Below are 23,558 nucleotides of genomic sequence, written 5' to 3'. Positions count from 1 at the left end.
ATCACATCAAATAAATGTTGAGGAAAACTAAATATATTCCTCTTCCTTGGACAATCCTCTTGCCATAAAAGCCGGGCAATTCTTCAATACTATCTCAAATAACATGTCACTTATGTCACTAAATGAAGGCTACATCTGGCATAGTCATAGGTGAAATATTAGATGCCCACTAGAGCACTCCACTCCAAGGGTACTCTATCTCATACATGTATTCCTAGATTTGTTTTTTGACGTCAATCAAGCTATGATGATCTATAATAGCTATTAGTACTGTTGTCAAACTCCATGTATTTGAACACAAAAATAAAATAGTTCCCTTCTGATCATCTTTCACTTCCTTGAAAAACATTTATAAAGAATTTTAAAAAGTAAAAGGCTAAAAAAGAAAGAGAAAATCACATCAAATAAATGTTGAGGAGAACTAAATATATTACTTTTCCTTGGACAATCCTCTTGCCATGAAAGCCGGCAATTCTTCAACACTATCTCAGATGACATGCCACTTATGTCATAGAATGAAGGCTACATCAGGCATAGTCATTGGTGAAATACCGGATGCCCACTAGCTATCAGTATTGTTGTCATCCTCAATCTATCATTTGGCTTGACCACGCTAATATATTTTGCTTCATCTACATGTAATCTTTTGGTATACTCGCCATGGAAGAGCTATGTATTCTCTATTAGCGATACCAGTTGTCAATTCATAGATCTCTACAAATTGGGCATTCGCTCAAACTCTTCTAAAGTAAACATGTGATTGCACAAGGAAAAAACATAGCCTGTTGAACATGTTCCCTTCCCTTAATAAACCTCTTAAAAGGCTCTCACAAAAGGGAAAAAGCTCATGTAGCTATTTGGTTATTCCTAGACCTTCCAATTGAGCATCATCCATTTGCACATCCATATAACTAAAAAATAAAACAAAATAATTCACACTGATAACAAACTTTTTTAAGGATTAAAAAAGTGAAAGATCAAAAAGGCATAGAAAACCACACTAGATAAATGTTGACGTAAAAACTTCTCTTTTCTTGATCAATCTTCTCGCTATGAAAGTCGAGTACACTGTCACACTACTATGTATCTCAGATGACCTGACACCCATGTCAAAACCTACACTTGGCGTCGTATATTTGAATACCAAGATGCTTATTAGACTCCAACACTTCGCTCCAAAGGTTCTATCCCCTACATGTGAGCCTAGCTTCTCTGATGTCGGTCGAGCTATGATGACCTACAACAATCGTCAGCACTATCACTACTCTCCATCTATCTTTTGGATCGAGCACGCTAACACAATACGTCTCCTCTACACGTGGCCATGTGGCATGCTCGCCACGGAAGTGCGACGTGTTCTTGATCAACAATGTCGATTCTTATTCCCATAGACTGTTTTACAAATCGAACATCCGTCCACCCAGTATCTCTACTAAACAAGTTTCCTTCCCTTAACAAACACCTCGATCAAAAGGCCCTCACGAAAAGGTGAAAAAGCTCAAAAAGAGGCAGGGAAAAAAGACCGCATCAACCAAGCAGCAGGAAAACCCACAGAAGCCCCCAGGCAAAGAAACGGCCAATCATTACCTGCCGGCTAAAGAACCACCACCAACACAACACCCCCAGAAATTTCAGTGCGAAAACAAAAAAGAAAGAGAAAAAACAGCAGCGCTGGGCAAGCAAACCAAAGCGAGAGTGCCGTGCCCTCCAACAACCCAAAGCGCAAGCCAACAGAACCGGGGGGGGGGGGGGGGGGTCCCCCGCACGCGCTCCAACACCTCTCTCTCTCCTTCCGCTGTTTCTCTCTCTTCACTCCTCCCTCGCTTCTCCCCCCAGTCCTCACACCAAGTTTCCTCTCCTGCGCCTCCCCCCGCGCCCATATAATCCGGGCCGGCCGGTTCGCGGATGGGCACGGGCTCGTCGACCTAGGGTTTGGTCGGTCGGTCGGTCGGCTGGTGGCTGGCTGGCTGGCGGTGCGAGGAGCCGGCGCTGCTCGCTCTCCCACTAGGGTTCCCCGGCGGCTCGCGCGGCATGGTGCTGCGGCGGTTCTCGTGGCCCTACGGCGGCCGCAGCGCCTCCTTCTGCGGCAGCTTCACTGGGTGGGTTCCCAAAAGGTTCCTTCTTGGGGCCGGGGGTGCGGCAAAGGCCGGGTCTTTTTTGACGGCGGCGGCGTAATGCTGTTTGTTTTGCTTTTGCTCGTGTTGTTATTGTTTGCAGGTGGAGGGAATGCCCCATGGGGTTGGTCGGGGCCGAGTTCCAGGTCGTCTTCGATCTGCCCCCCGGGGTGTACCAGGTGGGTTGCTGCTCGGATTGCTTGGAATCGGCTCGCGCTGTGCTTGTTATCGTTGTGTTTTGGTTTGTTAGTTTGTTCTAACGCTTGTTAGTGCGCTCTGGCTAGCTAGGTCTGCGAGTTCTTGATTGGCGTCCTTCTTGTTGTAGCACGAGCTTTCGCATGATTGTTTGGAATTGAGTTTGGCGAGTGAATTCCTGTGTTTGATTCTGCTTGGTATCTCGCGTCGTGCTATTTTGTTGGATGTTTGGGGGTGGCAGTGCATCCGCAGTTAGTTGGTGGCTTGTGGTGGATGGCCGTTGGGATGCACCGCAGCAGCATGTTCGGGCTTAAATGAGCGGTGGGGCTGATGATCCTTGCACACGTGGGGAAAAGTGTAGTCGATTCTTGGAGCGAGTATACCATTTGTACACATAGCAGCTGTACCCGCTGGATTTTTTTGCGCCACGTGGATGGCTTTATCGTTAGTGAACATTGAAACAGCAGTCTGATGCGAAATGCAAGTAGGGATTAAGCATCTTATGATCTCATCGATATGGATCACGAGTGGTATCAGGCACTGTTAAATATTGATGCTTTATGTGGCCCATCAGCGCGGCAGCCCGATGAAATCCCGGTCATATGTCTTTTTTTTTTAAGCATAATAATCAAGAATGATGATTGTCTTATTTGACAATATGTAGTACTGAAGTGCTTATGATTCTATGCCCTGTATACTAACATAATGCATGGTGGTTATGCCATCTATGACGGTACTGCGGCAGTGAAAGTAAGTTGAACAAAGGGCACTTTATAATTCAGGTGTTAGATGTGTATGCCGTATCTTTACCCTTATGATATTGCAGCTAGATAGGGTATTTTATTTCCTAAATTTTGGGCATTCAACAAACAAAAAGTATATGAGATTAGGTGGTAAACCCTTGCCTCTGAGTAATAGAAAGTTGGGTTTCGATCATAGTAAAACTTGGCTCTTTACCTGGTTTCAGCTGTACCTGCTGTTAGCTTTGACCCACCCAGTTTTGCAGTCTTAGTGATATGGAAAATTTATACACATTTAAATCATTTAATGTTGCAGTCTGGAGTTCTACCGTAGTACCATTGCATAAACTATGAATATGCGTATCCACCATTGCATAAACTATGAATATGCATATCCACAAGATGAACTTAAAAAGTTCCATAGGAAAATGCTTGACATAGTGTTAGAAAATTTGTATCCAATATGGGCAGACCTAGCATTGGTGTAGGGGAACCAGCCCTGGTTCCACTGTCTCTGTCGTTGTTGACAAGAGGCTTTAGCCGTTATAATGGATGATGTAAAGCAGAATGTTCTTACTGTTGTAGCATCACAAAAGTAGCCCCTTAATGCCATTGTAAGTGAGTGGCAGTTAAATACAAGGACACTTCAGTCTTTCAAATTTCTGTATTTGCCATTTTTCCATGTTCACAAGGAATTTCTTGATTGTCCCTTTTTTCACGGAAGCAATTAATACTTGCAGTTACACTAAATATGTCATGAGCTTTTCATACCCATTGTCCTTCCTTTGAAGTTTGAACCACTTCCATATTTAGCAACCAACCATGTTGAATTATTTCTTCAAGATCTTTTTGAATTTTCTAGCAATTGATAGAAATATCATATCTTTGGTGTGTTTATAATGGGTTTTGTATATTGGATTGCTTACTTTAAGATTGTATGATCTCTATGTTGAATATTTGACGAATCATGGCGCGCTTGCTATGTCATCGCCATATGTTATCCACTATAAATGTGCTTTGCTGCTATGCTTTTTCAACTTTCTATGCAATTCTTGGGCATACCATTGTACATCAGTATCAAATTCACACCCTTGTTATTGGGAATTCTATATGATTGTTTGGTTTCATTCTTAGGTTAGCAAACCACTTGGAAACATGCTATTCTTGTAGTTGATATTGTGCACATATAGATTCCTCCTATTGTTTTCTGTTCCAGTGTTCACTGCTCAGCTATTTGCATACAATATTCTCTCGCTCCAGAGTTTTTTTTGGGTGCAATTACGTACATTTATGTGGTCTTTTGGTGTAATTCAGTACCGATTTTTGGTTGATGGTGTCTGGAGGTGTGATGAGACGAAACCTTGTGTACGTGATGAATATGGACTGATCAGCAATGAATTGCTTGTGGAAAACAATGCAAACCCCATTGTGCAGCTGGAACCTTCTTCTAGTAGAGGAATTAATATGGATGAGGGTACCATTTTGACAACGGTATGTATCAAAAGTTTGACATCGTATTGCCCTGTTTTGCATATTCCTAAAAACTAATGGTCTGTTATGTACTATCTCCATAAATTTATAAATAGATGCCCCCAGAACCATCATCTCAAAACTCAGGTGTGCAGAGAGCAGTTTTCCGCCATCGGGTCTCTGGAATATTATTACATAATACCATATATGATGTTGTTCCTGTTTCTGGCAAGGTTAGATTTTTCTCTTGTAAGTCAACACTTTGCTTTAGGCCATGTGAATAATCAGATTTCATATAAACGTTTCAGATAGCAGTTTTGGACTCAGAGATTCCTGTTAATCAAGCATTTAAAATTATGCATGACGAGGTATGTGTGCTGTTATGCTTGCAGGAATTGCCCCCAAGCATTCGGCCATTCGCTAATTGCTATTCCTTTCTGTTGCTTGTTTGCTCTCACTTAACTTTGCTATGTTTGATCATATATTATTTGAAGAATTTTAAAAGATGTTCTGGCAACTATTAGCCTCATTGTTAGGACCAATTTAATTTGTTTCACTTTTATATGTACAATTGAACAACAGCACACTCTTCTAGCAGTATGCATTTCTTTCATCTTCACCTAGCACAACTGACATCACTATGCCTCCATTCAGAATGAAATTAATACGACTAATAGGCAGTTCTGCCCATGTAAGGTTCCATTTGTCTGTTAAGTCATCGGTTGTCCTTGTTGTATTCATATGTGGTGTGAACCACTAGCCAACATTTGGTTTTCCCTTCTGCCAAATAAATAATGTAAGAAGCATGCAATTAACTTTCCATGTTTTAGGGTCTTTCTTTGGTTCCTCTTTGGGATGACAATCAGGGAACCATAACAGGCATGCTGACTGCATCGGATTTTGTATTAATCTTGAGAAAGGTGAGAATGAATTACTGTGTTTCTCCTCCTTGCAAGCATTTTACAACAACAAAACCTTTAGTCCCAAGTATTTTGGGGTAGGCTTTACGTTTTTACTAATTATTATTTGCTCTGCAGTTGCAAAGAAACATTCGATCTCTTGCCCATGAGGAACTTGAAATGCACCCCGTTTCTGCTTGGAAAGAAGCAAAACTACAGTTTTATGGAGGTCCAGATGGAGCTGCCATGCAGAGAAGGCCATTAATTCATGTACTTTTCCATATATTTGCTAGACTCCCTTCATTTAATTTGTTGTATAAACAGTTTCTAGATCAGCACCTTCATAATAGGAAAAGATATTATGTGTATGAAATTATCTATATGGTCAGGAAATACAGTGTTAAGTTTAATTCCATTTTTCGTCAAAGAAGTACAAATTGACTGTTGTCTTGAAAGAGGGATAAAATTGGCACACTAGATGTTCCCATAATGTTTCTTTCTCAAAATTTGTCAAGTGCTTGTAGAAAAAATTATGTGATGACGATGAATGAGCCTTTGTCATGAGTCAAGTTTAACATATATATCTCTGCCTTTCACTTTTGGAATATTATGTTGCTATAGTTATTTGACCTACAGATTGGGTGTTGTACATTTCACTGTTGAGATTCTTTCGGCAACTATGGGTCTGTTTGGATGTGGGTGGGGGGATTGGGCTTGCAGCAAATTCCTAATAGTTTGACTTTGAATATTCTATATTGGTAGCAGTTGAACATTTCTAGTAAATACTTGTTTTTTTTTTTATCTTATGGTGCTACATGTCTTTCTTCAGGTTAAGGATTCTGATAATTTAGTGGATGTGGCACTGACTATAATCAGAAATGAAATATCTTCAGTTCCTATCTTTAAGTCCCTGCCAGATTCATCAGGGATGCCTTTACTTAATCTTGCAACCCTTCCAGGGATTTTGAAATGTATGATAATGTTCTATGATATTACGCCAGCCCATTATTTTAATTAATTTCACCTGTGTGTTAAATTGAGCTCACTTTTATTTTCATGATGTCTTTAGTTCTTTGCACAAAGCTCCAAGAACAGCCTGAAGGTTATTCGTTTCTGCAAAATCAGCTTGTCAGTATTCCTATTGGTACATGGTCTCCACATACTGGCAGGGCAAGTAACAGACAGCTCAGAACTTCACGACTGAGTGCTCCTCTAAATTCCTGTCTGGATTCGTTGCTTGAAGGTACATTGACATTTAAGATGCAGTATTCATATTAGTATTCCCAATTGATTCTTAAGAACATTGACGACGATTTTTGAGTACATAATCAACTTAAGTATGTGATTAGTTGTTCTTGAATAATGCAGATAACTATTTCAATTCAACAGTGAAGGTATGAACTAAATTGTACCACCCAACATACGCAAAAGCCTTCTAACATGTAACGCTGTAGATGCTAGGTAGGATCATGCACTGCATAACATTTGTCTCCATCTTCTATAGTGATACAAATGTTCTTTTACTTGTTACATAAAATACTCCAATTTTTCCTTTTAAGTTACACCTTCTCTTAAGATGTTAAAGAAAATATTCATCAATTTTTAGATGTAGGATTCCTGCAAACTTAAGTGATAGAATTGGGCATTCACAAATTTGCTAAACGTTACACCAGGCAAGAGCACTTACTGTCTAGATGAGTAAATTCCGCAAAACTACAGATAGTTTGGCAAAACTATCACAAAACTATAGATTTAAGTTGTGTCACAAACCTACAGATTTAATGTGCCAATGTATCACAAAACTACATATTTAAGAAGTGTATCGCAAAACCACAGATATAGTGCGCAAATTTGTCTCAAAACAACATATTTAGTGTGTCAATATATCGCAAAACTACAGATTTTAGCTGTGTAAAATATATAGTTTTGTGATACTACTAAATCTGTAGTTTTGTGATACATTGCACACAAAATCTGTAGTTTTGCGTTACAACTCCTTAAATCTGTAGTTTTGCGATACAATGATGCACTAATTTTGTAGTTTTGCGATACAATTCCTTAAATCTGTAGTTTTGTGATAGTTTTGCCAACTTATCTGTAATTTTGTGAAATTTACTCTTTCTAGATTAATGTGCAGATGATCTGTATACTGTGTTTCCTACAAATTAGTTGTGTGTGTTGTTAGTTTGTTGCTGCAGTGGCGCATTAGGAAATGATCTGTTTACTAGCCAATTGGAGAATTTAGTTAGCAAGGTTGTATCATTATTTATGGAAGATCTTTTAATAGTTTTGTTAACTCTAGAGATTCAGACAGATGACTTTATGGTACAAAGCTGTGATATGAGCCATAAACTCTTACCAAGCACATTTAAAATGCTAAAAAAAATGCAAATTTGAGGATTAACTAATTTTTCCAAGCTTGTGGAGGTTCACTTTTAGGCATGTTCTTTTGAACTGCATACTCTGCTTCTGAACTTGCTGCTGTCATAATATTTCACATCTTCGTGAAGTAACAATTACTCAATTTAACAGTTTCGTTGCTTTATTTCTCTCCAGCTAGAGTAAGCTCAATTCCTATAGTTGATGACAATGGATCCCTCCGCGATGTCTACTCACTCAGGTTTGCATGCTGCAACATTTGCTTTTTCCATGTTGCTATGCTGTTCCGTTCTTTTGTATTGATGATGGCCTTTGCCAGCTAAAGTGTTCACCGGGGCTACGCATCTTTGTGCTATGGCCTATGGCACGTGCATGTTGAAATAACACCATTGTCCCAGTAATTTGTCATTGTCTTATTTTTATTGTTATCTCCAGCACCGAAAGCAATACTTTTTTCTTAGAACAACCGAAAGCAATACTTATTTTGGGCAGCTATGACTTGTTTCCAGAAAGGGGTGTGAACTGTGAACTTTTTGAGATGAATGATAAGATTAAAGTGATTGGCTATTGTTTATGGCATTCATCTTTGAGGGTATAGTTATTAAGGTGTCGCTATATCGTCGCCATATCGATGATATAGTGGTGTGGCGGTGAACTGGACCTCGCCACGGCACCGACGTCTATGGTGTCCGCTGCCTGTGCTCAGATCCGCCCGCCGAGCTCTGCGCCCGCCTGCCGCCGCTCAGTTGAGCTTGAGAGAATGAAGCTGTGGTGCCGTGTCGTGTTGTGCTGCGCTGAGGGAGGGAGGGCAAGAATGAAGCTGTGGTGCCATGTCGTGCTGCGCTGCATTGAGCTTTTGAGTGCATGGACTATGGGTCCCACATGTAAGATGGTCAATTGCTCACTGAGAAAATAAAAAAAGCAAATAAGCTATTACATAGCTATTTTGATTTACTAAAATCCTACAATATCACTTTGGAGCTACATTTATATTATCATTTGCTAATATTTAATTTCTTACTATCCTATACTATGATGTGTATATTCGCCACGTCAATGTGTGTATGGTGCCACCACGCTGCGCGCCATAGGCGCTGTAAAGTTGTGAAAGTGGTGGGTCGCCGCGCCGCCATAACAACTATGTTTGAGGGTAATGACGTTATGTCATAGGAAATTACAGAACTTTTCAATTTTTATAAACTTAGGTCCCAAAATCCTAATTGTCACCCTTTTACAATTACTTAGGCACCTAATGTCCTTTGGCATTTCTCCTGTTTAGCTCTTTATGCATTTACATCATCTGTCTATTCTCAGGACAGCAAGATGCATAAACAATGTGTTTCAAAAAAATGTCTCTTATGGATCTAAAACTCTTGTTAGTTTGACCTTCATCTGGTTATCAGATGGTGCAAAAGATGTAGTGTCCGAGACTTTTGAGAAATTTGGGAGCTATTTTTTTCCAGTTTGCCAGAGCAGTGCCGCTATCATTTTTCTGATCCTCCTGAGAAAGCATGATCTCCTTAAGCTCCTAAAGATCACACTGTGTCCTTTTTGCACATCATAAGACATCGTAGGTGCATTCAATAACATAAAAGAAAGGGCTGCTGTGTCTTGAAAGTTGAAACACAAATATACTTTAAACTTTTGTGTCCATCTTTCCATGGTTTCTGGTAAAATTAGTTTTTCAATTTTTTTTGTTCGTAAATTAGTTTTTTGCTAGTTTTCTGAACCCTTGTGCCAAAGGCCCGTCATCTTTATTGTTGATGCCACTAATCTGCCACGTTTGTCTTTATATCACTTAATTCTTTTTTTTGGAATGTTCTCATGTTCTACAAATTTTGGAGTTCATATAATCAAAGAAAGCAATATTTTTGAAACACAATCTTAAGAGAAACGTAAGAGCTTACCCCATTAATTTTCTCTTATCATTTTGGTAGTTCACGATGTGGAGGGACTTAATTCTGAGCCTTACCCTGTTTCTGCAGTGATATCATGGCTCTGGCAAAGAATGATGTTTACGCTCGCATTGAACTTGAACAAGTGACCGTGCAAAATGTAATTCCTTGCCTCTTGCTTTTTAGTTGTACCTTTTACCTTTTCTTTGGCATTGTATGCATACATGAACTGGCATAGTTGATAAACTGCAATTCCTCTATTTTTCATTTGATGATCAGTATTCAATTCTAGGTTTTGCATCTGGTGTTATGTTCATCAGAACATGAAATGGAAATACAAAGCAAGAAATTTGTTCAGCCTGATGTCCAACAGCTAATTTAGTTGAAATATAGGAATAACCCCATTTTACACCCCTGAACTATGAAAGGAGGTCTGCTTAACACCCCGAACTATGATTTCGGCTGTTGAACCCCCTTCATCCTCTAAAACTGGATTAAATCTCAGCTGTTTTTGCCAGAACAGACTTTTTTCTTTTTTGCCACATTGGTAGTCAATCACAGAAGCCTCTCATTGAATGACCGACTTTGAGTTGCCCATGAATATGTTGTGTACTGACGGTTGCTTCTTCTTCATCGGTGTTATCCAGTCATGTGGTTGCCTGGAACAGCAGTGTCGTGTTTTGCTGCAGTTGCTTCTGGTTGTAGAGAAGTCATTGAGGATCCTGTCGCCGTCCACACAGTAGTTGTAGATCCTGACAAAACCAACTAGGTGGCCTCAAGTTGCCACATCAATTTGATTCTCACTTCATAGCTTGTTACTCTCGAAAACAATATAGCCATTGCAAAAACTGCACATGATAAATTGGTGCAAATGTGACTTCTTTCATTGGCCGGGGGATCATCTCATGGTTGTAGCAGAGCCCCTAGGCCAATGGACGGCTGGTCAACAATAAACATCAGCAAAGACTTGTCCCAAGCAAGTTGGGGAATGGACCGCTGGTCGCGACACTGAATCGACTGCAGGAGAGTTGCTGATCAACCAAATCTAATGGAAGCAGAGGAAGCAAGCAGAGCAACTGAAGATATAGAATCAAGCTTCTTAAAGCTGACACTTGGCGCCGATGTGGCTAAGTAACAATAATAATTTAATCAGCAATAGCTCTGCTCAAGTGCTCACTTTACTCTGGTTGTTGCTGATGTTTTTATATTTCATCATGCATTGCCTGTAGAAATAACAGTATTGGTTCTCTTTGAGACAATAATATGACTTTTTTTTTACCCTTTCTTAGGCTTTGGATGTGCAATACCAGGTGAATGGCCGAAGACAGTGCCATACTTGTTCGCAGACGAGTACCTTGCTTGAAGTTTTGGAGCAATTGTCTATTCCAGGTACTAGTTTGTGTGATACATGTGCATGAAGAGCAAGTTTGCATTTCATTTTTACAGGAAATCAATTACTATTATTTCATTATGAATTTAACAGATTGATTGAAATTTTTGACGCTCCATTCTTGTCATTAGGGGTGCGGCGGCTTGTAGTTATTGAACCAAGTACCAGATTTGTGGAAGGAATCATCTCATTGAGAGACATATTTACATTTCTCCTTGGATAGCATCTGTGTAGCCATTCCATACATGAAAGCATGCTGTACTTGATTCGGACAAAATAAAAAGGTTTCTGCAAATGTGATAGTCTTCTTTCTTTCTTCATCTTGCTTTGGTACTTATAATGCCGTGAACTCTGCATAATTGAATCGTGTTGAAAGAAGTGAAACGCTTCCGAAGTATGACGACTGTGGATCAGGATTGCATCCATCGCTGCAACGTTCTCTTCTCATTAGAATGCCAATGTTGCAAGATGATGGTAATCAGGTGATGGTTACTTGCTCTCGTCCAACTGCAAATTCTGCTTTGCAGCATTGCAATTACGGAATGCTTCATGATCTTTTGAGAGTTATGAGACTTCTCCTTTGCTGATAAAAAAAAAGCATGTATGAAAGCTATCGAATCACTTAGGGGCGCCCTCGTTGCAACAACGAGGGGATTTTGGAGGAACATAGTCTTATGGAAAGTTTTCTTATGTGTGCCTTTTGAAAAAGGAATGAGATTATAGGATTCCTATGATACGGTACCATCCATAATATTGGAGGAATTCAAATGCAGAGATAGATCTGATGAAAAGGAAACTTTTTTGTGTTCCATGGACCTCTCTTCAACTTCCAATACAACCTGATCAACTCTGGCTTGCCTATTCCTTTTTTTTTTTATATTTTTCCATGTTCCCATATTATTCGTTTCCTGCGTTCCAAATGGGCGAGAAGATTTGATTGCACCATAGTTGTATGCGGTGCATTGTATTTCCCTTTTCTTCTCCCATGCCTTTTTATTTACTAGATTTTGCTAGATCTCAAGTGACTGAGATCTTGCACAATCAATTCAATTTGAACTAGAAATTTGCGCTGTTTGGCACAGCTTCGGTCAGCTTCTCAAAAAAAAGCACTTAGGCTTCCAAATGGCTCGCTTTTTCACCTCTTATACAACATTTCTCTAGTTTTAGAGTTTGTTTGGCTAGGCTGTGGTTCCGAAGCTTTTGGTTATCTGAGGAGAAACGGTTGTGACTGTTGAATTTTAGTTGTTGATTTTTATAATAAATTTTTGTTTCTCAGCGCACTAAAAACCATTTAGAACCTATTTCTTAACTTTTGCTTCTCAACTTTTAGTTCATTTCGGCTACAACTGTTTTCTCAGTAAGCTAAAAGCCACTAGAAATTAAGGCCAAGAGATAACCGTTTGGATATTTTTTGACTTTTAAAAAAAAGCTAAAAAAGCCTATACAAATAGGGTTAGTGTGGTTTAGGCCAGCTTCTCTAGCCAGCTGTTGCTTTTGCGCAGGCTCAAATTCAAAGTGCCCTCGTAGTTTAGGGTAATTTACCAGCAAATGCCACTAGTATACCCTTGGGCCGCCTTGCTCCCCAATCCATCCACCCGCACCCCACGGCGGCATGAATCATGTGCACTCGCCCTCGCACCCCACGGCGGCATGGATCACGTGCACTCGCCCGTCTCTCCCCCGAAGCGACTACGGTGGCGATTACGGTTCCTGCGCTCCGCCACCCCTTCACCGCCTGCTTGCCGATGACGACGAGGAAACTGATGCAGCAGCGTAGGCGCGAGACGCAGTTCCCTGCTGAGACCCCTTTCCTTCTCTTCGTTTGAACCCTCCCCGCCAGCCATGGTAGACCAGGAAGGAAGCACCAAGTTCTAGATCCCCTTCCTCAGTTCTTCCTTCCACCCATGGCACTGGCCCAAACGAATCGGCGGTGCGGTGGGCATGCGGGTATGCGTTCACAAGCTTTTTCCCCATATCCCGTTCGGATATGCGTGAGCAAATATGCCCTTTCTCTGGTTGTAGAAGATAATGGTGGAGAGGGATCATTGGTGAAATTAACACCGGCCAGTTGCTTATCCTTCCATGCTTCCACCTGTCACCGATGGCCAAATTCTCTGGTTGTAGAAGACAATGGGTTAGTCTTGGAGGGCTTCAGATTTGAGTAGCCTTTGTACCAAACAATAGATTTGGAGATTGTCGAGGGTTAATCCCTGATAGTGATTTCAGAGTTTGTTGGACAGTGGATGCGTGAACGACGTTTCGAGAACACAGGGAGTTGATGAGTTGTGTGTGTGATGAATTCTGAGATGTGAGGAGTTATACAGGTTTGGGCCTCCCGGAGGATAATAACCTACGTCTTGTGTGTTATGTTTATGGAGGATGCGAGTTGATTACAGAGGGTGTTCTAGCTGGTTGCCAGGCTTCTTTCTTCTTGCCTTACAAACGGGGTCCTCATCCCTTTATATAGGAGGGAGGAGGAGAACTTACACGTGGGTCCAAACAGAGGATTCCTGCTTATCCTAATATCTAACCCAAGCCATCATTACAGAGGACAAAGTGTGCCCATTTGCTTGAGGGTTTGATACATCTCCTCGTCGTGCGCCGTAGATCTTTGGCTATCACACCGTCTCGTTCGGGTGCTCTGCTTGTCGCTTGTATGTGGAGTTATCAACTTGCCTGACCGGCCTGCTGACACCGTCCCATCCATTGTGCGGTGTTGTGCTGGTTTGCATTGCCCCACCTCGTAGCATTTAATGCCATGGGACGGGACAATATCCTTCTGTACCGTCCATGACTTTGTTCATAGGGGAAGGTGCATGGGGAAGGAAAAAAAAAATACTTGAGTAGATATAATAAATGTGATTGGACAGTTTGTGACAGGTTCAGCCCTACGACCAGTGGGGCTGGTCACGGGTTCAGGCGAGGTCCCAATGAGGTGGTTGCGTAAGCCTCGTACTGGTTGCGGGACTTCCTACCCTGGTCGCGCGACCGACTAGTTTTTAAGAAATACACATCCCTGGTTCTTATATTTCTTGGGGGACCATTTTGTCAGGGTACCACTATACTCCATACACCGACAGTAGCCCCCAAGCTTCCCTGTGACCGTGGTCCGTCCTGATCGTACCACTTGGGCCCCTGGCAAACGTAATCTGTCCGGGGAGCGGTCGTTTGAACGTCATCAGTCTTTCGAGTTTAAGTCTGAGTTTCGTGTCACGTGGGGAGCTTTTAAGCGTCCTGAGAGAGAGACATTAATTGTTGCTAGCCCTGGAGGACTCTTTGGTTCCTTTAATGTGCCCCCTTGGATTTCGAGCGGCTTGACCGCTGCGCCTGTTGGGGTGCCGCTGGGATCTTTTTTAGAAAGGGGAGTGTTTGATGATCTTTCGGACCGCCCTTACATCTTCCTTCCTGTCTTGCATTTTGCTTAGTAGTGTTGGCAAGCCCCGGGGTCATGGCGTGCTCCTTTCCTTCCTCTCCGGAGAGCTTGATGACTTCGGAAGGCTTGGTGAGGGCTGAGTCGCCTCCGGCACCGGTCTCACTCGCCGTGGTGCCTCCAGAGTCAATCGACGTTGTGGGTATGCTTGCAAGTTCAAAGCCAGTGCTTGCCAAGTTGGAGCTAGGGACCATCATACTTTTGCTCTTTCATCGTGGACCGTCTTCTGCTGGTTCATTTTGGCCTCTAGCCCGGGCGGATCCGGGTCCCCCGGCTGAGGTCATCGAAGTCTCCAAAGACGAGGGGGAGATTTATTGGGACCTTCTGGAGGAAGAGGTCGACGAAGAGGAGAAATTGGAGAAGAAGCTGAAGGAGGGTCTACTAGGTGCGTTGGTGCCGGTCAATAGCTCTAGTAGTGTCTTTGCGTCGGCGGCCTTCCTTGGTCCTTACGCCGACCGTCGCCCAATCCTTGGAGTGGTAAGTTGTCGCTCCCAGGATGAATACAAGAGGTTTCTTGACTCTTTCAAGGGTAAATAGGGATCCCTCTCTTTTGAGTATCTGAAGGTGATGGATCCTCCCTTATTGCGTGAGTCCGACGAATCCTTTCCGTCAACTTTGTACTGACTTTTATGAATAAGAACAAAGCGTGAGGGGTTGAACATCTGTTCTTGTTGTATTCCTCACGTTAGTCGGGCTCTTGGTGCGTAGAACAAGCCACGGCTCAGCAAGTCCATTGGGGGCGGGCCACGCATGGCAAGTCCTTGTTGTTCGACATCTTGGTCGCCAACCCCCATAGTGGTCGCCGTTGCATGCTATAGTCGGAGAACCCGTATGCTAGGAGTTCATGGCTAGTCATGAGGTCCTACAAAACATAGAGTCTGGTTTTTCTTTCTTGAAATTTAAGAACTTACAAGCTCTATTCCACGCTCGTCCGGAAGATCCTACAAAACAGAGAGTCTAAGCGGAGCATCCCCTTCACTCTAGCCCGAGGCCGTGGTGGATGGTCGTGAGAGTCTTTCTTCAAAGATTTTGACCAGGACAAGTTCTTGAGAAGAAGCTAGACGGGCCAGCTCATCGGCTAGGAAGTTGTCCTTGCGAGGGACATGTTTGACCTCAAAACTGATGAAGCGTCGCTCTAGTCTTCTCATTTCGGCGAGGTATGCCACCACTGTCGGGTCAGAACATTGAAACTTCTTTTGCACCTAGTTCACGACTAGTATCGAGTCCCCTATCACCAGTAGTTGTTTAATCCCAAGTGTGAAGGCTGCTCGCATTCTGGACAAGAGGCCCTCATACTCAGTAGTGTTATTAGTGGCTAGAAAATATAATTGAACTATGTACCTGAGGATGTCGCTGGTAGGCGAGGTCAGAACCACTCCATCCCTGGCTCCCTTTAGTGTGAACAATCCGTAGAAGTGCATGGTCCAGTGCTCGCCTGCCTCTGGTTGCTGTACCTACTCGGGCTCGAAGAATGACCGCTCAGCCACAAAGTCGGCCAGCGCCTGGGACTTGATAGATGTTCGGGGGATGAACTGGAGATCGAATTCCCCGAGCTCTACTGCTCACTTTGCTGTTCTTCCTATCGTATCTCTATTATGGAGAATTTGTCTAATTGGGAATGAGAAAATCACCTTAACTCTGTGAGCCTGAAAGTAGAGCCTGAGCTTGTGAGAGGCCATTAGGATGGCATATAGCAGTTTTTGAGCCTGTGGGTACCGGGCCTTTGCGTCGTGCAAGACCTCACTGATGTAATATGTTGGTTGCTGGAGATCTTCCCGCTCGACGACCAGTACTGCGCTAGCGACCTGTGGCGTTGAGGAAATATAGAGCAAAAGCTCCTCGCCATATTATGATATGGAGCTTAGTCCTATCTCCCTTCTTTAGATTTATGGTCTGACGAAACAGAAGGTTGAGATAGTGAAAATACAGCTTCAAACCATGAGTGGTGCCGTTGACCAATCTTAGATCCTCATACATTTCACCAAATCATATTCCTTGATCTTCTTCTCAACAAAAATGGTACCATATTCATGGTCTTGTGATCCAAGAGCAAGAATATGTGAGAAAGTCAAGTAGTCTATGCAATATTGAATTCCAAATGTTGTCCAATGAACCTCATTCTTGCGGGTGTTGAAGAAGAAAGAGACATGGAATTAAACAATGATTTCTTCATTCCAATTATACTTGAATCCCATGACATCTTTCATTCCTTTCTCCGTGCAAGCATCAATGACTTCATCAAAGATAGGTTCATTGGCTTCTTCCATGTATTTCCAATCTGTAACACCCTAATTTTTCCAATTCTAAAATTTCTCAATATTTGATAAGTTCAAAATGAGTTTAAATATTTTAAAAGAGAGAAAATCCTATTTTATATGAAAGAAGATATAAATGACATAGGATATAAGTGATTATTTTGCATTCATGCTGAATTAGGCAAGTAGTATTTTTATTTGAAGAGTTTTTGCCTGGATTTTGAATTTGAATTTGGATTTTGAATTCAAAGGAAAAAGAAAAAGATTAAAACCTCTCGCGGGCTGCCTTTTTCCTTTTTCGGCCCAGCTTTTTCTCGACCTCGGCCCAGCCACCGCCGACCTCCTCTCCCACCCCGGCCGCCTGCCTCGGCCCATCTCCGCGCGCCAGCCCACGCGCCGAGCCGCTCACCGAGTCGCTGACATGCGGGTTCCGCATGTCAGGACCTTCTTCTTCATCAGTCGGACTCTGACTCAGTCACGGGAACGCGCCGGCCGCCGTCTTCCATTCGAATCCGATCACAAACCGAACCCGAGAACTTCTAAAAAGCCACCAAATCAAATCCCCGGGATCTCCTCTATCTCTAGCCGGCCTTATCTCTAAGGAATTCGCGGAATCGAGCTCGGATACAACTCCCCGCCGCCATGTCCGAGTTGATCTCGCTGCGCCGTCGCCCTGGACACCCCGAGCTGCCTATATAAGTAGAGCCTCCCTCCCCGAACGCATCTCAACCAGAAATCGCCAAAACCCGGGCCTTAGACGCCGAGTTCAGAGCTTACCGAGCCGCCCTCTCCGCCGCTTCGACCGAGCTTGCCGCCACGCTGTTCCTGAGCCTCGCAGCGCATCCTGAGTCCACCATCGCGAGTGCCTACCACCACAGAAGCTTTTCCCGTCGTCGATTTGGTCTCTGCGCCGCCGGAGAGCCTTCTCTGACAAGTTCCCGAAGCAGCTGCCGCCCCCTTCCGTCGCCGACCACCTTCCCGTGCCGCACCGCCTTCGGTAAGCCCCAAAACGAGATCGCCGTTTCCTTCTCGTTGTGTTCCGCCGCTTGTCGTCGTGATCTGAGGCCGGCGACGAGGTTAGCGCTTGTCTCCGGCAAGTCGCCGCCGTGCCCGAGCTCGGCTCCGTCGAGAACCACCCTGCCGACTGCCCAAACCTTCCCCAGCCGTCGGATCTGAAGCCCTCGGCCCAGATTAGATCTGTTCTTACCCCTTCGGTCAACCAACCAGAAGCTGCCACATGTTGCCACTTAAACCAGTCAGCAGCCATGCCATGTCACCCAGCCACCTCAGCCGCCACCTCAACCTTTCTGCTGATGTGTCACCCCTGTCACCATGCCACGTCAGCCAGAGCTACCCTGTCAGTAATTCAAGCCTTTTTCAGTATAAAAATAAATCTGATAATTTCTTTAATTGGTAATTTTGCAATTTAGCCCTTGAACTTTTCTGAAATAACAAAAAGAGCCCTATCTTTTTGCAGTTAGTTCCCTATACTTTTTCATAATTACATTTAGGTCCCTCTATTTTTACAAAAAGGTCCCTGAACTTTCTGTTAATTCAATATAAGCCCTTTTCTTTTTCCAGATTTAACCCTAGACTTGTTTTAGCCCTAACTTTTTCATCGTAGCTCCGATTTAAGCAATTCTTGCATCGATGGATTCGTTTTTCAGTGATCTTTCTTTTTAGCTAGTTTTTATCTGTTGTTCTTTTTTTTTGTGCTCTGTTCTTAGTGTATCTTGTTTGTTTGTTTGTCGGTGATTGTGCGATTAGCCGATAACGTTCCGGATCAATTTGAAGAACATCAAGACCAGGAGCAAGAATACAATGAGCAGCAGCAAGGAGAAGGCAAGTGTCCTTGATCATTTTGAACCTACATTTTTAAATGTTTTGTTTTACAAAACTGCGTGCATTGTCTGTCAATATGATGGGTAGTCACTTATGTTAGGGTTTCCCTAGATATTCCCTTATCATCCCTTGAAACCTAGATGTTTATGGTTAGGAGTCTTTTATGGGTAGACTGCTTAGCTTGCTTTTGGGATATTGGGAAGTGTCATAATTTTGACTAATGAACATATGCAGTAATGATGGTTAATATGATGATGTTTTAGCAACATGGAACCTTAGGTCTTGAGTATAGGGATGTTGGTGATAGTTGTCATGGTTATGACGTTGGATTAGTGTTTGCTCAAGTAACCTAAGTAAGGACCGGTTCGTGGAGCGACAACCCAAGAAGTAACGTACCAACCATGAGGCTGATATGGGTAAGACGTGACATACTGATTAGAGTCTGTCCAGTGTGCGTTGGGCCAGCACAAAAGGAGGCTTCTGGGTAGGAGCTTTGCTTGCGTAAAGCCTGGCGGTGAAACCTAGTGGGCAGACACACACTGGATTAGTCTCTGATTAGTGGAAAGTGTCATATAGTGATTCTTGGCGGCACACCACTAGCGTGTGTTAAGTGTCTTGCAAACACGGCAACATGGAATTCATTGACTCGTGGGTAAAGTTGGACAACCTCTACAGAGTGTAAAACTGTTATAACAGCCGTGCTCACGGATATGAAAGACTTGGATCCTCACATGATTAGATGGTGGATTGGTTTTGGTTCTGGTACAAGGAGTACTAGATGGTGTGGTTTTGGTCTTAGTACAGGGAGTACTAGACGTTTGTGGTATGCAGGGTGGGGAACCTTGTGTGCTAGTTAATGGATTGTTGGGTTACATTCATTTAATATTTGTCTAATGCTTTTGAGTCCAAATGTGTTTACATTACTCGCATTTACGCAAATAATACCTTGTGTCAGCCTATTCTTGATATAAGCCTGCATGTCATTATTTCCCCACATTTGCTGAGTACATTATGTGCTCACCCTTGCTTTCTCCTACAAAAACATATGCTGCTCAGTGGAAGACTTTGAGGATTTCCAAGACGACGACCTGGTGTTCTAAGGAGCGTGTCTTCCAGTTGGTGCCTGTGGAGTTTTGGTCGCCAATGCTTTCGTCCCGCTGCCGTCGTTTAGATGTTGTCGTTTAGGTTAATTCCGAGGTTGCTTAGGTGAAGTCTTCTATTGTAAGAAGTGAACATTTAATTAAATAAAGTATTGCTTTTGTTACTTCACCTATGACGTTCTTATGTGTGTTAAACTTCCTGGGTACACATAAACCGCACTTGGTTTTGGCCGTTAAAACCCGGTGTGACACAATCTATGTATTGCATAGGGACAATAAGCTTGATTTTGCTTCAATAGATGATTGTAGATACAAGTCAAAATAAAATTGGCACCAAAACCGTCCATCCAAAGACTCATCTTTAGGTCATAAGTAGGGGTCATTTTTCCTCTCTTTCTTGACCACTAATCCCTGATTCTTGTAGCTCTTTGGTAGTTAAGGATCATAGGGTTGGTTTATTTAAGGAGAATGCATCTTTGGAAACTCATTGTATGTAAGTTGATCCATTCCAAAGTTGAGATCAATATGTGGAGGAGTGATAGGACACGCCCTTGGATCAATTCGCTTGCGCAATCTTTCTTCATCTCTTTCCGCTTGGGTCTTGTGACCCTTAGCCCTTTTAGCAGCAGCTACAGCAACAACGTCATCTTAAGGCTCTTCAATGCGAATGCCCTAACTTTCACTCCTTCCACCTCGCTTGGGCGCTTACTTTTTTGCGGCAATCTTAACACGACCACCACCTGTCCTAGTCGTGCGAGAACCACCGCCTTCATCTAGCTGTTCTCCTGCCCAAACGTGATATCAACTTGATGCGGCTCATCAAAGGGAGGATGTCTGTAGCCTTGAGCTTGAGGGTCATGGAAGCGTTTAGTAAGAGCTTGAGTTGTCGGATCCCTTGGGTCTGGATGTTCCATCACAACTGAGAGATAAAGAGGGTGCATAAGCTATGGAAGAGATCGGAACAAGATTGAAGAATGAAATCACCATTTAGACTTTGTTCTACAGACTACGGAGTCTCCGTAAAAAATTGTGGACCTTTCACAAATGTGCGGAGTCTTCGCACATCTGTGGACTCTCAGTAGATTGCTGACCAAACCCTAAATCATGATTTTGAATAATTCTGCCGAGGGATGCAAATGCCACTAGGGATATAGAATCAAAAACACCTATGGAGGATATCTACCAAAGAAATATCGCTTTAGGGCATCCAATGAAGAGATCGGGCAAAAAAATTGATTTGTACCTCGAGAGGAAGAGAGAGGAGGTGAGCTTGAGGTCGATACGTTGAACTTCATGGAGAATCCACACTCGAAGGGCTGGTCTTGATGCAGATGCGGAGTCTCCGAAGATTGCTCCTCCAAAACACCAGAAATTGAGTTTTGAGGAGAAGAACTTGAGAGAGAGAGAGGGAGAGAGAGAGAGAGAGAGAGAGAGAGAGAGAGAGGAGAGCTCGCGATTTAACTAACAACACATTTGAGATAGAATGATCATTTGAGATAGTAATTTTACCTAAACCAACTACCTCTCCTTTCGTATCATCACCAAAAACGATATTCTCATGAGATCCTCCATTTTTCTCAAATGATGAGAACATGCTCTTCTTTCCAATCATATGATTTGTGCATCCGCTAGTAAGTACCTATCTTGATCTATTGGAGGAGTATGCCTATAAAACAAATTTAGGCTTTTGTTTTAGTTACCCATTTGGGTCCTTTAATATTAGTCACAAGCACTTTTAGCACCCACATATTCCTTTTCACAACTCGACACTTTGTGCGGGCACCAACATATAGAGCAACTACTTTACCACAATAGTTTCTTTTCAAAACATAAGATGCATAAAAAGTGATTGAAGTGTATGATATTTGAGTTGCTTGGCATGTGTGGTGAGATCATCTTGCTGCCTCCCTTAATGAATTTGAGGCACTACTTGCCATTTATCACCACACGCTTACTTAGCTTACTTGCATGCATATCAAATCAAAGACCTCTCTCTTGTTTGTTATCTTTGGTCTCAATGGTTTTGTATAGTGTATCCTTAGATTTGTATATCTTGATGCACCTATACTTCACCAAGGCATTTAGCCTCTTATTTTTCTTTTTAATATTTGTAAGGATTAAACATTAGTAGTACAAGCATTTATATTGATATATAGCAAAGAGAGCAACTATTACTAGTGGAAGCACTAGAGAGCAAGATTACATCATTAGAGGTGGGAGTGCTATTCTTAAGAGCATCAAATTGCATTTCAAAAACTTTATGAGGTTCATCTAAACATTTGAGATTCTCTTGAAGTGGGACATTACTACCCTCAAAACTAGCAAAAGATTCATTAGCCAAGCATAATTGCGTGGTCAACTCCTCAACCTTCTCCCTTTCTTTAGCAAGGAGCTCCTTGAATTCAAGGTTTCTTTCATTTTCAAGGATGAGTAAGTCTTCTTACTTCTCAAGAGTCTCCTTTTGATTCTCTATTGTTTCCATTAGCTCTTTCATCTCAGACATGACATTTTTGCTTACCTTTAAGCAAAGATTCACAACCACTCACTCTCGCTACCGCTATCTAGGAGCTTGGGTTATGATTTTACCTTACACCATTTTTTCATATGACACTTGGGAGTGTCGTTGTTGCTCATGTCACCAAAAAGTGACTTTATCAGTGTAGAGGAGCGGATGGAGATGATGATGACGCCTTCATCATCAGAGTCGGAGTCGGAGTTTCAGTTCCACTCCTCGCAGATGTGAACTTGACCCGAAAATTTCTTCTTATGGGTCTTATACTTGTCCTTCTTAAAAGAGTTGTTCTTCTTAGTCTTCCTTGTCCTTGCTCTTCTTGTTAGGACACTCGGCGATGAAATGACTAACTTTGCTACACTCATAGCAAGCTCTCTTGAATATTCTTTGTTTGGATATATCTCTCTTGTACTTGTTATAACCACATTTTTTTATGAATTTCTTGAACTTTCTTACAAAGAAAGCAATCTTTTCATCATCGAAGCTCTCTTCTTCACTTGAGCTCGATTCTTCAACTCGCTTACTATTGTTTGTTTTGAATGCTACTTCTTTATTGTTGGAGGTTGAGCTTTGCTTGATAAGGTTTTTGACTTCATTTGCTTCCTTCTCCATGAGCTTATGAGCAAAAATTCTACCAAGCACATCACTTGGTGTGGGCCTCTTAAAATCTCTTTTTTTTGGATAAGTGTAACCAAGATAGGATTTTTTGGTGCAAAAGCTCTTAGCAATCTTTACACCATATTGTGTTCATCTAGTTCTTCACTTCCAAGCCCTCTATCTTGTTTACTAACACCATCATACGATCATAAATTGCTGGTAGGGTTTCATCATCTTTTATAACAAATCTTCCTAATTTTCCTTAAAGCAACTCTATCTTTGATTCTCTCATACTTATAGTGTCTTCATATGCTACTTGGAGTGTATCCCATATCACCTTACCTCCTTAAGCCCATCCACCTTGTTAAACTCCTCGGAGCTCAAAACACCAAGTAATACACTTGCGGCTTATGCATTGCGGTGAAGATTTTGCTTTTGCTCGGGAGTAAGTTCTTTGTCTTTATCCGATAGATCAAAATCTATACACACAATCTTCCAAATATTTGGATGAATCGAGATTAAATACAATTTTATTTTGTGCCTCCAAGTAACATAATGTGTACTATCAAAATTAGGTGCACACCCAGATGGTACGAATATATAAAAATTAAAGGCATTCAATTTATCATAATTGAATTCAATTATGAATCCCTTGCCTTTACTGTTACCCAATGTCGAAAGATCATCCTTCAGACTTTTCGAGCTTGCCAGACCTTTCTCCCTAGATGTCGATATCTTCA

General features: G+C 42.2%; 1 protein-coding gene across 3 annotated transcripts; it reads left to right on the top strand.

The window, feature by feature from the left end:
- Positions 1 to 1,724: 1,724 nt before the first annotated feature.
- LOC133888040 (sucrose nonfermenting 4-like protein) lies at positions 1,725 to 11,402 on the top strand. Of its 3 annotated transcripts, none has more exons than XR_009903687.1 (13): positions 1,725 to 2,099; positions 2,218 to 2,293; positions 4,364 to 4,540; positions 4,636 to 4,752; positions 4,828 to 4,887; positions 5,350 to 5,439; positions 5,557 to 5,688; positions 6,248 to 6,389; positions 6,488 to 6,661; positions 6,787 to 6,812; positions 7,975 to 8,038; positions 9,783 to 9,852; positions 10,982 to 11,001. XR_009903687.1 is itself a non-coding variant. In XM_062328134.1 (13 exons), the coding sequence occupies exons 1-13, from the start codon at positions 2,032 to 2,034 to the stop codon at positions 11,303 to 11,305; spliced, it is 1,362 nt and encodes a 453-aa protein (XP_062184118.1). In that variant the 5' UTR covers positions 1,726 to 2,031; the 3' UTR covers positions 11,306 to 11,402. The 3 variants fall into 3 exon arrangements, 2 of the variants coding, with proteins under 2 accessions (XP_062184119.1, XP_062184118.1); XM_062328134.1 differs by lacking the exon at positions 6,787 to 6,812 and adding an exon at positions 11,214 to 11,402 and having other exon boundaries at positions 1,726 to 2,099; positions 10,982 to 11,081; XM_062328135.1 differs by lacking the exons at positions 6,787 to 6,812; positions 9,783 to 9,852; positions 10,982 to 11,001 and adding an exon at positions 9,735 to 9,771.
- Positions 11,403 to 23,558: the final 12,156 nt, after the last annotated feature.

Source organism: Phragmites australis, chromosome 13 (genome assembly GCF_958298935.1).
Source record: "Phragmites australis chromosome 13, lpPhrAust1.1, whole genome shotgun sequence".
NCBI classification, from domain to species: Eukaryota; Viridiplantae; Streptophyta; class Magnoliopsida; order Poales; family Poaceae; genus Phragmites; species Phragmites australis.
The sequence above is the reverse complement of the archived record's forward strand: the minus strand, read 5'-3'. Positions and strand labels throughout refer to the sequence as shown.

Excerpts from the sequence above, each read along its gene's own strand:
- LOC133888040 (XM_062328134.1), top strand. The coding sequence starts at position 2,032 with ATGGTGCTGCGGCGGTTCTCGTGGCCCTACGGCGGCCGCAGCGCCTCC. Across the intron at positions 5,440-5,556 it reads TTGTATTAATCTTGAGAAAG|TTGCAAAGAAACATTCGATC; the intron begins GTGAGAATGAAT and ends TTTGCTCTGCAG. Across the intron at positions 11,082-11,213 it reads GGAGCAATTGTCTATTCCAG|GGGTGCGGCGGCTTGTAGTT; the intron begins GTACTAGTTTGT and ends TCTTGTCATTAG.